The following is a 12,821-nucleotide window of genomic DNA, read 5'->3' as shown; positions in this document are numbered from 1 at the left end:
CTCGCCCACTTCCAGCCCAGGATCTGCCAAACGGGGAGGGGTCACCCCCGTCCCAAAGTCACCAACGCCACCCTTGGCAGTGACCTTAAGCACCGTCCGGCAGCGGGACCGCCCTCCAGCCGGGCCAAGCGCCGGGACTCCCAGGAGGAGGAGAGGGGGCCGAATCCCTGTCCTTCCTACAGCACGAGGTGCCCCCGCTGCCCCCTCGCCCCACGAGAGCTGCCGCGGGACGGCGGCAACCCCGCAGGGGAAAGGGATGCGGATTCACCACCCCTCACTCGGGACTGAGCAGGGGACAAGCGGCGCTGCCCGCCCAGGCCCCTCCTCGACGAGACCCCCGGGAAATCGCCAACCCCGACCGCGGCCGCCCAGCCCGGGGGGACCGGGACTGCTCGGTAACAGCACCCGGGACAGAGCCGGAGCCGCCGCTCCGGACCCCAACTCCAGCGGGACACAGGGGACAGCTCCCGTCTGCTTTCCGGGAAGGGAAAAACCCAACTTCCCAGACTTTTCCTACTCCTTGTGCGGCGGGGATCCCACAGACCCACAGTATCACTTGGAGGGGAAAAAAAAATTTTAAAAAGAAAAGAAAGCAAGAGGAAGGAAAAAAAAAAAAAAACCAAAAAGGAAAACCAAGTTCTCCTTGTTCTTCCCGAGGCAGGTGAAGGAGGAGAGAGAAGGGGGGAGGGCACGCAGGTTTGAAAGAGCCGAAGGGGACAAGTTGTGCCCGGGTTTCCCGGCGGTAGCAGCCGGCGCTGGTTTGTGCTTTGCAACACGCGCCTGCTCCAATCTGCGCCGCTCGGGAACAATAAACAGGATCATACAAAGAAGTGGAAAGGCGGCATCTTTGCTTCTGGTTTCTATGACAGCATCAGAGAGAGACAAACCAACTATAAACTCTAATTCCTAGATTCCTCCTCCCCCCCCCCCCCCAAACTCCCTTTTGTCTGCCATTAATTAAAGTGGCCATATGGAAAAGGCTGATAATAACAGCAGATGAGCCAACGAGAGAGAGGGAAAGGGAAAAAAAGAAAAAAAAAATAACTAAAAGTAGCGGCAGGGCGATGACGAAGGTTTAGCCGGGGCTTTTCGCACTTGTTTTCAGCGGCTGCTCGAAGCGAGGGGGCTCAACAATAGCGGGAGGCGAGCGGCTGCCCCCGCACTGCTGCCCGGCTGGGTCGAGGGGGGCAGTGGGCAACCTGCCCCCTTCCCCTGCCCGGCTCCGGGGAGCCGGGCATGCCCCAAGCCTCCTGCTCCGAGAGCGCTGATCCCCACGAGCTGCCCCTTTGTGTGGGAGAGCCTCCGAGGGTGCCGACCCCCCTTCGGGGCCGCCTCCCCGGGGAGGGTCGGTCCTACCCGCCGGCAAACTGCACCCCAAACTCAGCCCAACTCGGCGGGGCCGATGGCAGCGCCAGCACATCCCCAGGCACCAACCCCCTGCCCCTCGCTCCTTCTCCGAATAACCCACGGAACAACAACAACAACAACAAACTTTGCTAAAATTGATAAAGAGATTAGCCAAGCAAAGCCTCTTCCGAGCAAGCTAAAAATAAGAACACGCAGATTTCTGTCGTGGTCAACGTAAAGAGAGAAATCCACAAACATGGCACACTTCCCTTGTGCCTCGCTGCTATAAATAGAGAACTCTAAAGTAGGCAATAATCGGAAAGCAGAGTGGGGGGAAAGGGAAAAAAAGGACAAAAAAGAAAAGTCTGGCAGTGGCAGGAGGGAGCAGCCGCCAGCCCTCCGCACCCACGTCCCCGGGCGAGGGGGCCGCGGAGCTCCCCAACGCCCCAGGAGTGCGGAGCTGCGGACTTGGGCTGGAGTTTTGGCAGGAAGGGGCCTGGGGGTGAGGGGAGAGCGGCGAGGGACGCGTGGAGCCCCGGTCCCGCCCGGCCGTCAGCACCTCCGAGAGCTCCGCGGCCGCGGGGCCGCCGGCGCAAACTCCTCCCGGCGCCCAGGAGCGTCTTCTGCTAACACCTCCCTCCGGATAAACATCCACCGATCTCGCGGTTCACAAACCCGGCAAGCATCCTCTTCCAGAAATATTCAGAAAGTTTCCCGGCTGAATGCGACGTTGTGCTTTTTTTTTTTTTTTTTTAATAAATCTCCTCCTTTCTCATCTTATTCAACCTCTTTTCAGTCAGAAGCATAACATGTCCACTAGCGTCTCGCAGCCGGCGAGAGAGCGAGCGAGCAAAGATGGACCTAGGAGCATGATGATCATCATAAAAATCCCCTCGGTTCTCCAGTGCAATTTTCAAAACAACAACCCAGCCTTCGTGCTGTAAAGGCGAAACGCCTGCGTCTGTTTACATCAACTGTGTGCTCCGAAAGCCTTTCCCCTCTGTCTCAATCCAAGGGAGGGGAGGGGAAAAAAAAAAAAAAAAAAAAAAAGAAGAGGGAAAAAAAAAGAAAAAAAAAAAAAGAAAGGAAAAAAAGCCAGCATAATATGCCTTTGTCAGCGAAAGAACATAATATTGACTTACCTTTCCCCACAGCTATTGTCTGCCCCTTTACAAAATGACATCACGGAAACCAATCATGAAATTTGCATGGGGGAGGTTGTGGGGGGAGAGTTCTTGGAGGGCAGCCCACTTCCCTACACCAGTAACACGCGTGTAAGACGGGTTGTTGGTTTCAATTAAATATCTGATACTCCTTAGTGTGTGAACTCTTAAGCCTGCTAAAGGCAATGTCTCATTTACTTAATGACCGCTCTCATTAATGGAAATGGCACAGAGGGGGCTTGCTGCGCCTTCCCTTTGTAAATACACTACCCATGAACCCTTGGGGTTGCAATATATCTGTTTACTCTCTGAGGTGAAATAAATTTACAGTATAGCATCAAAGAGAGCGAGCGAGAGAGATGGAGCGGCTGCCTTGAGTGCACCGAGAGTTGGGGCTCTCCCAGCCCCGCCGGCCCCTCTCTCCTCGCTCTCCCCCCTCCCCAAGACCCGGCAGAAGGTGAATGATTTTGCCCGAGCTGATTCATAATTAATATGCACGAGGCTCGGGGCTCCTCTGACAGCAGCAACACAAAAGGACGGCGAGCGCGACGAGCGCCGTTCCGTGTCCCCCCCGCGCATCCCGGCGCGTGGTACGGCCCAATAATTCCTAATAGCAGCAAGCAGCGAGTGACAGATGCCCTGGGTTAGCACAGCTCCAGCGAAAGTACTTTACAATATTTATTGGTGGTTAGGAAGATGACCTATCACCATAAAGAACAGACTGGGAAATTTATCGCCTCTATGAACCTGGAAGTATTGCATATTAGCTGATATACATATTCAAAAGCCGGTGGTTAAAAGGTGTATAAATATTTTAATTTTTTTTTCCTCCCCTTAAAAGCAAAAAAAAAAAAAAAAAAAAAAAAAAAAAAAAAAATTAAAAATGACGCAATGTATTCCCAGCAGACAAAACCTCACCCCGGAGAAGGTGCTTTACATTATGGGTGTTGGGATGGGAAGAACAACATAAGGAAAAGTCCTAAAAGAAAACGGTGGCTAAAACAGTTTAGGGATTGTTTCTAAGTGAGAAAAGTGAACGTTCTTGCATTTTGCATCTTTTCCCCCAAAAAAGAGTCACACTTTCCAGGAGTTAGCATCGCCTTTCCATGAAAATGCTCATTTCGTGGAGGTCCGGCCACCCCGGGAGGAGAAAGTACTCGCCGAGCTGGAGGGAGGGAGGCTCCGGGGAGAGAGCCCGGCACGGTGACGCAGGAAGGGCATTAGCACATCGCATCCCTGCCCCCTGCCAGACGGGAGCATCAGCACTTGGGACTGCAACTTTTCTGAAATAGCGGGGGAAAACACAGGCAGGCTGCAGCCCCACGGGTTGGGGAGAGGAGGGGAGGGAACGACACTTTTCTACCCAGTGCTTTTCCCCGCACCCTCGTGCCATCCCCAGCATCGCCGAGACAATTAAGACTTCCCTGTCGTCTTAATGAAGATTTCCAAAAAGGTGCGGGAGCTCACAAATGGACAGAAACCCCAGGAGCCCTGAGAGAGCTGAGGCAGAGCCTGGCAGGGAAAGCTGAATCCTGCTGAGGATGCACTCTCCTGTGGGAAACTCCAGCTCCAGAGCTGCAGGGCCTCAGACTCCTCTCCAGCTCACCCCCACCCTGGGCACGTTAGGTGCAGGCAGCAGTGGGAAAAGCCTCTCGAACTGCCCAAAACCTGGCAGATTGGGCTGGAGTAGGTGCTGCCGGCAACTCCATCTCACCCACAGACCATTGCAGGGCACATGGCAGGAAGGAGTGATTCAATTTCCCATCTCAGGGCTTTTATTGAGGAGAGGGTGGCAGAGATACTAATTTTAAACAGTTGAGGCCGCTTTGGGGGTTGTTAGGATGCCCATTTCCATGGCTTACCAGCCTGGTGTGCTCCTAAACCATTAACATAAAGGAGATATTCAGCAGAGAGTACTCCTGAAAAGCTGTTTTCTATCTCCTTTGGACACACCACGAAGACAGGGATATTTTACATCCTAAACCTTTGGCATTCAGAAATTCTATTAAACTCTTATCTGCAGGCAGCAGGCCTGGTGCTACACTGCATCTCCATTGTTCTGCACCCGCGATAGAATCAAAGGGAGGGCTGGGTGGACTCGGCTCCCCTCCGCTCACAATGCTGCCTGCTCCTCTCCACCGCTGTTTCATTTAGAGCCGTAATGCTAAAACTTGAGAAACAAAAGCACAATAGATTCGGCAGGGAGGCAGCAGGGAAGTGTGTTTACTTGTGTGTGCTCCCCCATAAATTGGAGCACACGCAGCCTGCATGGATATGAGCACACACATGTGCCTCTCCGTGCGTTAAGAGAGGAATTTTATTACTGCTGCTGTTGCATTTATTAACACGCGACGCACCTACGAGCCCTAAGGCAGCTGACAGCTCTGATACCATCCGGCTGAGCTCTGGGCTGCGAGAGGGTGTTCGGCTTTTCTTTGTTCCCAAACTCGCCAGACTTCCCTCTGCTCTCCTCCCAAAACGCTGCAAAGAAGCGGCGCCTTCCCCGGAGTTTCTCACCGCCACCAACTTCAGCAGCGGCAGGAATTCCCATCTCGCAGCCCCCAAATCCCTTCTCACCCCCAGAAAATCTCCGTCTCAGGCAACAGCCCCACACCCCGCGCTGGAGGAGCCCGCGGCGCAACGCGAGGCCACGCGTGGGCTCCAGGCGGCGGCGGGTCAGCACCACGGACAGCTCCGCCCGCTCCCTCCTGCGCACACTTCCGACCTTCTAAACTATTTTTTCAGCCATTTTTTAATCGTGTTTCTCCCCCACACACTCTCCCTAAACCTCTCCAGAGCCACTCCACAGCTGTTTTCAGGAAGAAGATAATTATCGTGCGTTTCCAGGTCTCAAAGAGCCGTCGCTTCCCTAAAGGGAGCCGTGCAATTGAGAGGTCTAAAATAAATGTTCACGTATTTTCATCTTCAGTGGTTTTAAGACGGGGGCTCCGAGAGTCCCTGCCTGCAGGGCGCCTTCAGAGCTGAACCCAGAGAGGATTTTTAAAAACAGATTCCCTTCACGCCCCTCCCCTGCTCTCCATGCCATTTCCCCTCCTTCGTGTTTTCAGATCAGGCTCTTCAAGTTTGAAATTATTTAAAATAAAACTCCATTTGCTTGTGTAAACACAGCCATAAACCCACCACACTGTGTTCCATTGGCTTCTTTGAGTCTGTTTCAAAGAAAATTAGATCTCAAACTTTACGCATTTGTAATTGGCACCAACTTCTCCGATTACCAGCTGGGGGTGAAAGATTTTTTTTTTTCCTTGTTTCTTTCTGAAAGCTTCTATGCAGATGGGCTGGCTGCCTTAATGCCTCAGACTACAATTAGTGCTGTTGTATGCCGAATAGAAATGGCCAGCATTAATATTGTATATGGAACAGCTGAAGGGTTGCGAAGAAACCTGCCCACTACAGGCCCCTGGCAGATGGAACAACATGCACAGGCACAAAAAAACTTTTAATAACCCTTCGCTCGCTCTCCAGCGCGCCCCTTCGCTCCGGTTTGGGCGGGTTCTTCCCGAAGAGGCAATGCCTTTGTCTAAGCCAAATCTAGAGCCCTTTTCTCCCTGAAGAACAACAATTGGAGCAATCACCATCTTTTGCAAAAGGCACCTCGCATTATCCCAAAACTTCCTCCTTTGTGCCTCGGGTAATGCGGGCGCTGAAACACACACCCAGATGAACAGGCACGAACTAACTTTTTATTTAATAACATCCCCCTCACCCCTTTATTATCCAGCAATGTGCAAGAGGGGGAAACAAAAACCCCACAAAACCAAACCAACCACCACCACCCCCTTCCCCAGCAGAACTGTGACCAGAAGCTGCAGAAAACAGGATTTTCTCCTCGCCCCCCTCCCCTTCGCTCCTCGTCCTTTGTAATTAGGTGAAACCCGCGGCAGCGGGGACAAAGCCCCGCCGGTGCCTCGGAGCAGCAGCACCGGGGGTCGCGCACCCCCGCACCTGTAGCCCCTTCGCAGCTGAGCCCGGAGCGCAGCGAGGAGAGGCGGGGGTGACACCGGCACCTCGCTCGCAAAACGCGAACACGGAAGACCTGCGCTCCGAAATATACTCGGGAACCTCTTTCTACCGCCTAACTGGGGGCAAAATACTATAAAACAAGGAGGAATAGTTTGCGGGCTCGCATTCCCCCGCCCTCGGCGACCGAGCCCCTTTGCCAAGGCGTGACTCAGGCAGAATTGAGCAACTCAAGTGTTTTAGAGGAGAAACGGGGGAGACACACTAAGGAATACCCTCCCTACACTCCCACCGCACCCCCCGCATCCGCCGGCGAACGGCTACGAACCGAGGAAAGTCCCGCAGAGCTTCATCCTTGCCGGGTGGCGGTGGCTGCCTGGCCCGGGGTGGCGGGGGGAGCGGGCGCGGAGCCGCCCGAGGTTACTCCATCATCCCTGGGAAAAGTTCCCGTCCGGAGCAAAAACTTATGGGCGGCGGCGGCCAATGGGGCCGCGCCGCAAAATCCTCGCAGCGCACTCGGCGGCCAATCCGGTCCCCCCCGCCCCCGCCCCGGGGATGCGCACCCCCCTCCCGGCCCCCCCTCCGGGCTGGCAGCGAGGGGAGCAGGGGAAGGGGACCCGTCCTCCCGAGCGGGCGGGGGATCCGCGCATCCCTCCCGCCGGTAATGAGGCGAGAGAAGAAGCGACAACGGGCACATCCCAGTGCAGGGGGGAAGGGAACACACACCCCAGTTACTCCCCCAGGCGAAGCATCCCCAGGGAGCCCAGTCATGGAATGGTTTGGGTTGGAAGGGACCTTTAAGCTCATCTCATTCCAATCCCCTGTCACGGGCAGGGACACCTTCCACTATTCCAGGTTCCAACCTGGCCTTGGGCACTTCCCAGGATGGGGCAGCCACAACTTCTCTGGGCACCCTGTGCACACCTGAGCCCCCAGATGACCCTGTGGATGGGGACAGAGTCCACTGCCCTGAGGGCAATCCACAGGCTGGCTGTGGACAGCCAACAGTCCACTCACTGGACTCTCACATGCCCAAGTCAATTTAGAAATGCACGTGTCTAATGATGGTCACATGCAGTTTGTTGGATGCTTTGGTCGAGTCCAGGGTGCACTGGGGAAGGGAAAGGGGGAATTGGTTCTGGGCGAGGCCCAAAATGGAAGAGGATGTCCCCCTGCCTCAAAGGACAGATGGCAACATTGGACTGAACTGATCCCAGCTGGAGAAAACTGGATGCAGGCCAGAAAGCAATATTCTCACTGGCCTCCCAGATGGAAAAGCAGGGAAATAGTTACCAGGAAATAATAATAATAATAATAACAGTAATAATAATAATAATAATAATAATACAACTAACCAGGGATAGCACTGAACTTTGATACCCCATTGGCTTAGAGGACAAAGTGCTGTCTCCAGGTTGTAGACTCCTTGTTCCCAGTTTATCACCTGAGGTTAAAACAAGCCCAGTTCTTTTCATGGATCAGCCCTGGTCTGAAGAGAAGGAAAAGTGTCATTTCTGAAAGTGGGATAGGGAAGGGATTACCTTGCAAAAATTGATTGTCAGCGTAAAAACTCAGCACCCTCACCTGGGTGGGCAAAAAGGCACATTTGCAAAAAGAGAGCAAACCTGGCCCAGTCTCAGCTCCAGTAATTTGGGAAAGGGAGAGGGGAAAAACCTGTGCTTGGAGAGACAGTTGGCACCAGTAATAAGGAGGATGGGACAAGCTGATATTAGCGGAAGGAGAATTGAAAGCATTTTATCTCAGCAGGACATGTCTGCATATTTAGGTATTTGTTATTTCATAAACATAGTGGGGGATGCAGTTGGAATAAATGTTGGCAAAGTCTGCAGAAAAAGAGGACAATTCACTCATTGGGGCAAGACCCTGGGCCAAACTCTTGTTGAATACACCTAACTCCGTAACCCAGATTTCTTTGCAGGCAGAGGGCTGGAAGAGAGGGCAGGGAGGAACACCTTTGCTGGGTTGGGGCAGAGGGGTGTGAATATCTAAGTGCACCTTTTCTTCCACACCTCTATCTGCTGGTCTCAGGGAGATCTGAGAAAATAATGATCTCAATAATCATTATCATTGCCATTGGATTGAAAGTCAGGAGTTTGAGTCAAATTAAAAATCGAACTGTTGAATAGGGGGGCTTCTTTTGAGATCCTTAGTCTTAGAAGGGCCTGGACAAGCCAGCTGGGTCCTGCATCCAGCCTGGATACGGTTCAGGAAAGGAGCTGGAGCTGGGCCCTTGTACAGCTACGTCTGACTGCACAGCTCTCCAGCAGAAAGGGGTGCGACACAGACCGTTTGGGGACTGGCACCTCTTCCCTCTTTGAATTAGCAGCTCTGCCTTTGCAGAATATTCTGTGCTTTATTGTTCCTTCAATCCCCACCTTGGAAGATGAGAGGTGACATTGCGGAGAGCTCTGCGCTTGGAAAATGACTTTCAGAATTACGTTCTGGCAATTTGAAACTTCCGCTCTCTCATCTTCAGCCTCTTGGGGCTTTAATGGGAGACAGCAAAGTGCCTCTTCCTCCTCCCCTCCTTTCTTTTCCTCCCCTGTTCTCTGGCAGCTGCAGCGGCCAGGATTCAGCAAGGTCACTCAACTCCATTGCTGCCTGCATGCAGGAGTTCTCAAATTAGGGGGTGTTGGGAGCAGCCTGTTGAGATGAAACAGCCTTCACTCAGCTCCAGCAAGCAAGGAAACAAAACCCCTTCACAGTGGTTCCAGACTGGCTCACCTTCCCTGAGCATTAGCTGGGGGAAAAGGTAAAGGCATGGAGGAGCAAAAAGCAGGATAAAAGAAGAGTCCCTCCTTGAGCTGCAAAGCTGCTGTCTTTTGTCTAGCAGAGCAAGCTCCAACATTTTATTAGAGACCTTGTGGCTGCAGCCACCTTGTCCACTCCTTGATGTTTTCATCAGCATCTCACCCCAGTTCTTCTTTTCCCAAAATTCCTGCTGCTGTCTCCCTTTCCCCGCCACCCTGTTCAGCAGCAAGGCAGAGTTGGCCTCGTCCATCCTCCGGTCTTGGGGTGCAGTGCAGAGATGGGAGCTCATCCCTGTGCAGGCATTAAGGGGAGCAGAAGAGAACACAAATGGGAATGGAGAAGAATCACAGAAACTCCACTAATATCTGGGTGGTTCCCTGCTGAGGGGCCTGGGAAGCCATGTGGCTCACATGAAAAAGACCAAAGGAAATACCATGCCTTTGTAGTCTGATTTCTGTTGATGCACTGCCAGACTGGGGGGGGGGGGGGGGGAGGGGAGGGGAGGGGGTATTGTTCCATGTGTGCAGTTTTGCATCTGAAATAAATAAAATCACCAAGATATTTCTCTGTGTGCCCCAGCACCATCTCACCAACAACCTAAACATCTCTCCTGGCCCATGGCAGCCCTGGCTTTTCCACAAAGGAGGGGATAGCTCCAATTATCTGTTGACTGTTTTATTCTGTCTTAAATCCCTCTCATGGCTGCGTGAGGGAAAGCTGGAGAAGCCGTATGCAGATATTGTCAAGCTCAACGTGATAGGTACTGTCAAAACTGCCAGAGTGTGGTGACAATAAACATTTTAGCTGGCTAACAATTTGCTGCAAAAAGGGTTGACCCTGAAATCAAGTTCTGCTGTAATGAACACTTTGTCTCTAAATATTTGCATTTTTGCTGACAAGGTTCACTCTCCAGGAGATTTCCTCCGCCCGTGAACAATCTGCCTTCACATGAGATGCAGGATGGATGCGGTTTCCTGAGCCAGTTCCTTATCTGGCGTGAAGGAAGGATGAGCACATGCCCAAAATCAGCAGAGGCACCATGGATGGGGGACATCCAACCAGGGGAGTTGCTCAGCTCCAGGGTGCTGATCCCACTCACTGAGAAGGCCCTTTTCTTTCAGGTCCTGTGTGGCAGTGCAACACTGACAGCCCAACGCTGGAATCAAGGCTTATCCTCATTTGACAGATCGGGAAATTGAGGCACATGGTGATTCTGGATCATATTTGGACTGTGTTTGCTGAGCTGGAGATAGAGCAACCAAAAAAGAGGCAGCCAGTGCAGACTGCCTGTTATCCACAGCTGCCCCAAACCAGCTGTGAAGGAGGAGGAAGAGGAGGAGGATGAAGCCGTACTGGAACTCTCAGCAGCTCCGGTTTGGTGATGCACCTGCTCCACTCCTTCAAGCACATGGAAAGCTGGGACTGTCCACCCTCAGGAGCTGCCGCACTGTCCATCCTCTTCCAGGTGATTTGGGCAAAGTTACAGAGAGAATCTCAGGCAGAGCTAAGAGCCAAGAATCATCTTCCTTAGCCCCAAAGCCAAAAGCCAGGCTGGCTCCTCTGTGTAAGCAATGAGGCTCAGAGTGCCCTCGCTGCAAAGGTTCGTGTGTTTGAGAATTAAACCTCCCAGGATAATTCTGTCCTGGCCACCAAGGGCTGACCACCACCTTGGTGGCCATGTTTTTGTCTGCTCCCATTAATGATGGGCAAACAACTCTGCCTAATTCCCCAGGGACAAGGTGTCCAGCCAGGATGGGGTGGGGATTTACCTGCTCAGGGCATCTCTGTGGGATAAATGTCCTCCAAGCCTCGCCTGGCCAAGTCAAGGACCTCCTGTGCTCTCGACCATTACAGGGAAAAGCTGCAGAGTTTGATCCCACAACCTCCAAGATGCTGTGTGTGGGAATGTCTGCTGGCTGCAAACAAGTGGGTCAGTGCATGGCCTCAAGTCTCCCATGTGACATCTGTCCCCAAGTTGGGCATGGGACAGAGAAACAGTCAGGGCAGGTTGCTGCTTTCTAGCTTAGGACTTCAGCATCCCAGCTCCATTGCTACAATTAATCCTTAACACCAGGGAAAAGTCCCCCACTGGGCAGGTTTTCACACAGAGGGAGAAGATGTGAATTTCATTTCTACTCCTGGCACTGATTGTTTGGGGGTGGCTGTGGGAAAGGGTCTTCATCCATTTTCCCTCAGTCATCTGTCTTCTGTTTCGAATAAAAGGTGCTCAGAGCACACCCTGCCTTTTACTACAACTATTAGCTGTACTCACCAGGCTGAGGCTGTGATTTGTTTGAGACCCCTAAATTCCTAGAAAAGTGCGCAATAAATTGTAATAAAACCTCTCACTGCTGCAGGAAACTGTGGTGGGGGGAAAAGACAGAAAGAATCCTTGCAGGTTTGCAAAAAAGACATAAAGGGAAGGAAAGCACAGCTTATTTCATTTTTATCTCCCTTTCCCCTCCCTGCTGCAAGGAAAGGCAATTTTCACTAGCACGGTGTTGTCGTTTTGCCGAAGAAAAATTCACACTTTTGGCCAGAGAGGAGTATTTTCTTTTATTTTTTCTCACTCTATTGATGTCAGAGAGCTGTTGCATTTCTGGCAGTGGCAGTAGCACTGTGCCTTGGAAGGCATCCGGACTCCCACCTCGATGCTCTCTGGCTCTGCCATCCCACATGGTGCCTCCTCGCTGGGGTCAGCATGGCCCTCACCTCCCAGGGCAGGTTCCTTCAGCCTGGCCAGCATTGGAATGATGAACATTTCAGAGCATCAGCCCTGGCTGGGTAATTTTGGCACTGAAATACGGTAAAGTATCACAGAATTACTGTGCTGGTGTGAGGGGGCGGAGTTAAACGCAGAGTTTTTAACTTAAAATGTTCAGTGAAATGCAAGGTCCTAAATGAGTAAACCAGGCATGAGCATGGTAATTATTACCAGTGAGAGAACCAATGCTTGCTCTACCCACATAAGCCCCGTGAGGAAACAAGTGATCCCCTGAAAAACAAAACTTGCTGCAGTTGCCCCATATGAACACCCACAGAGGAAGAGATGTAGCCACATCCCACAAATCTTCTCCCTATGACCCCTCTTTACATCTTTATTCTGATTTCTTCCTCATGCATGTTGTTACAAGGGAGTAGTTCAGCACTGGCAGACATCATCATCATCCTCACAGCCCTCCTGGCTTCTCCTTCTCCTGGTGGACAGCCTAAAGTAACTCCTAGTTTTCCTCTCCATTATAAACTCTGGGAGCCACTGGGAAGAAAGCATCCTGGTTAAAGGCTACAGGCTGAGTTCTTCCATTCTCCATTGACTCCAAAGACAAAATTTTCTCCCTTTCCTCTTCTTCGTCATCTCATTTCCTGCTCTCAGGCCCAGGAAAATTACCACAGCTCTGAGACACACTCCATGAGCCCCTTGCCAGCTGAGCTGTTCCACCCTGTCCTCGTCACAAGCCGTGCTGGGAAGCCCAGAAAGCACAAGGGAGGGATAATTACCAATCCCAGCACTGCGATGATAATTAATACCCTGCTAAAAGGAGCGCTTGTCAGGTCAGG

General features: G+C 52.2%; 1 protein-coding gene across 7 annotated transcripts in view; it reads right to left on the bottom strand.

Moving 5' to 3' along the window:
- The window catches only part of MYT1 (myelin transcription factor 1), a 64,859-nt gene extending 57,938 nt beyond the window's left edge, over window positions 1–6,921 (bottom strand). For 4 of the 7 annotated variants that reach the window (XM_032127184.1, XM_032127185.1, XM_032127186.1 and 1 more), the window contains exon 1: window positions 6,820–6,921. In XM_032127184.1, coding sequence (XP_031983075.1) covers window positions 6,820–6,844 — 25 coding nt within the window. In that variant the 5' untranslated portion in view covers window positions 6,845–6,921. Of the gene's footprint in view, window positions 1–1,906; window positions 2,431–2,489; window positions 2,739–6,819 lie in introns of those variants that run through there. The other 3 variants (XM_032127188.1, XM_032127187.1, XM_032127190.1) reach the window with 3 other exon arrangements.
- Window positions 6,922–12,821: the final 5,900 nt, after the last annotated feature.

Source organism: Corvus moneduloides, chromosome 17 (assembly GCF_009650955.1).
Source record: "Corvus moneduloides isolate bCorMon1 chromosome 17, bCorMon1.pri, whole genome shotgun sequence".
NCBI lineage: Eukaryota > Metazoa > Chordata > Aves > Passeriformes > Corvidae > Corvus > Corvus moneduloides.
The sequence above is the reverse complement of the archived record's forward strand: the minus strand, read 5'-3'. Positions and strand labels throughout refer to the sequence as shown.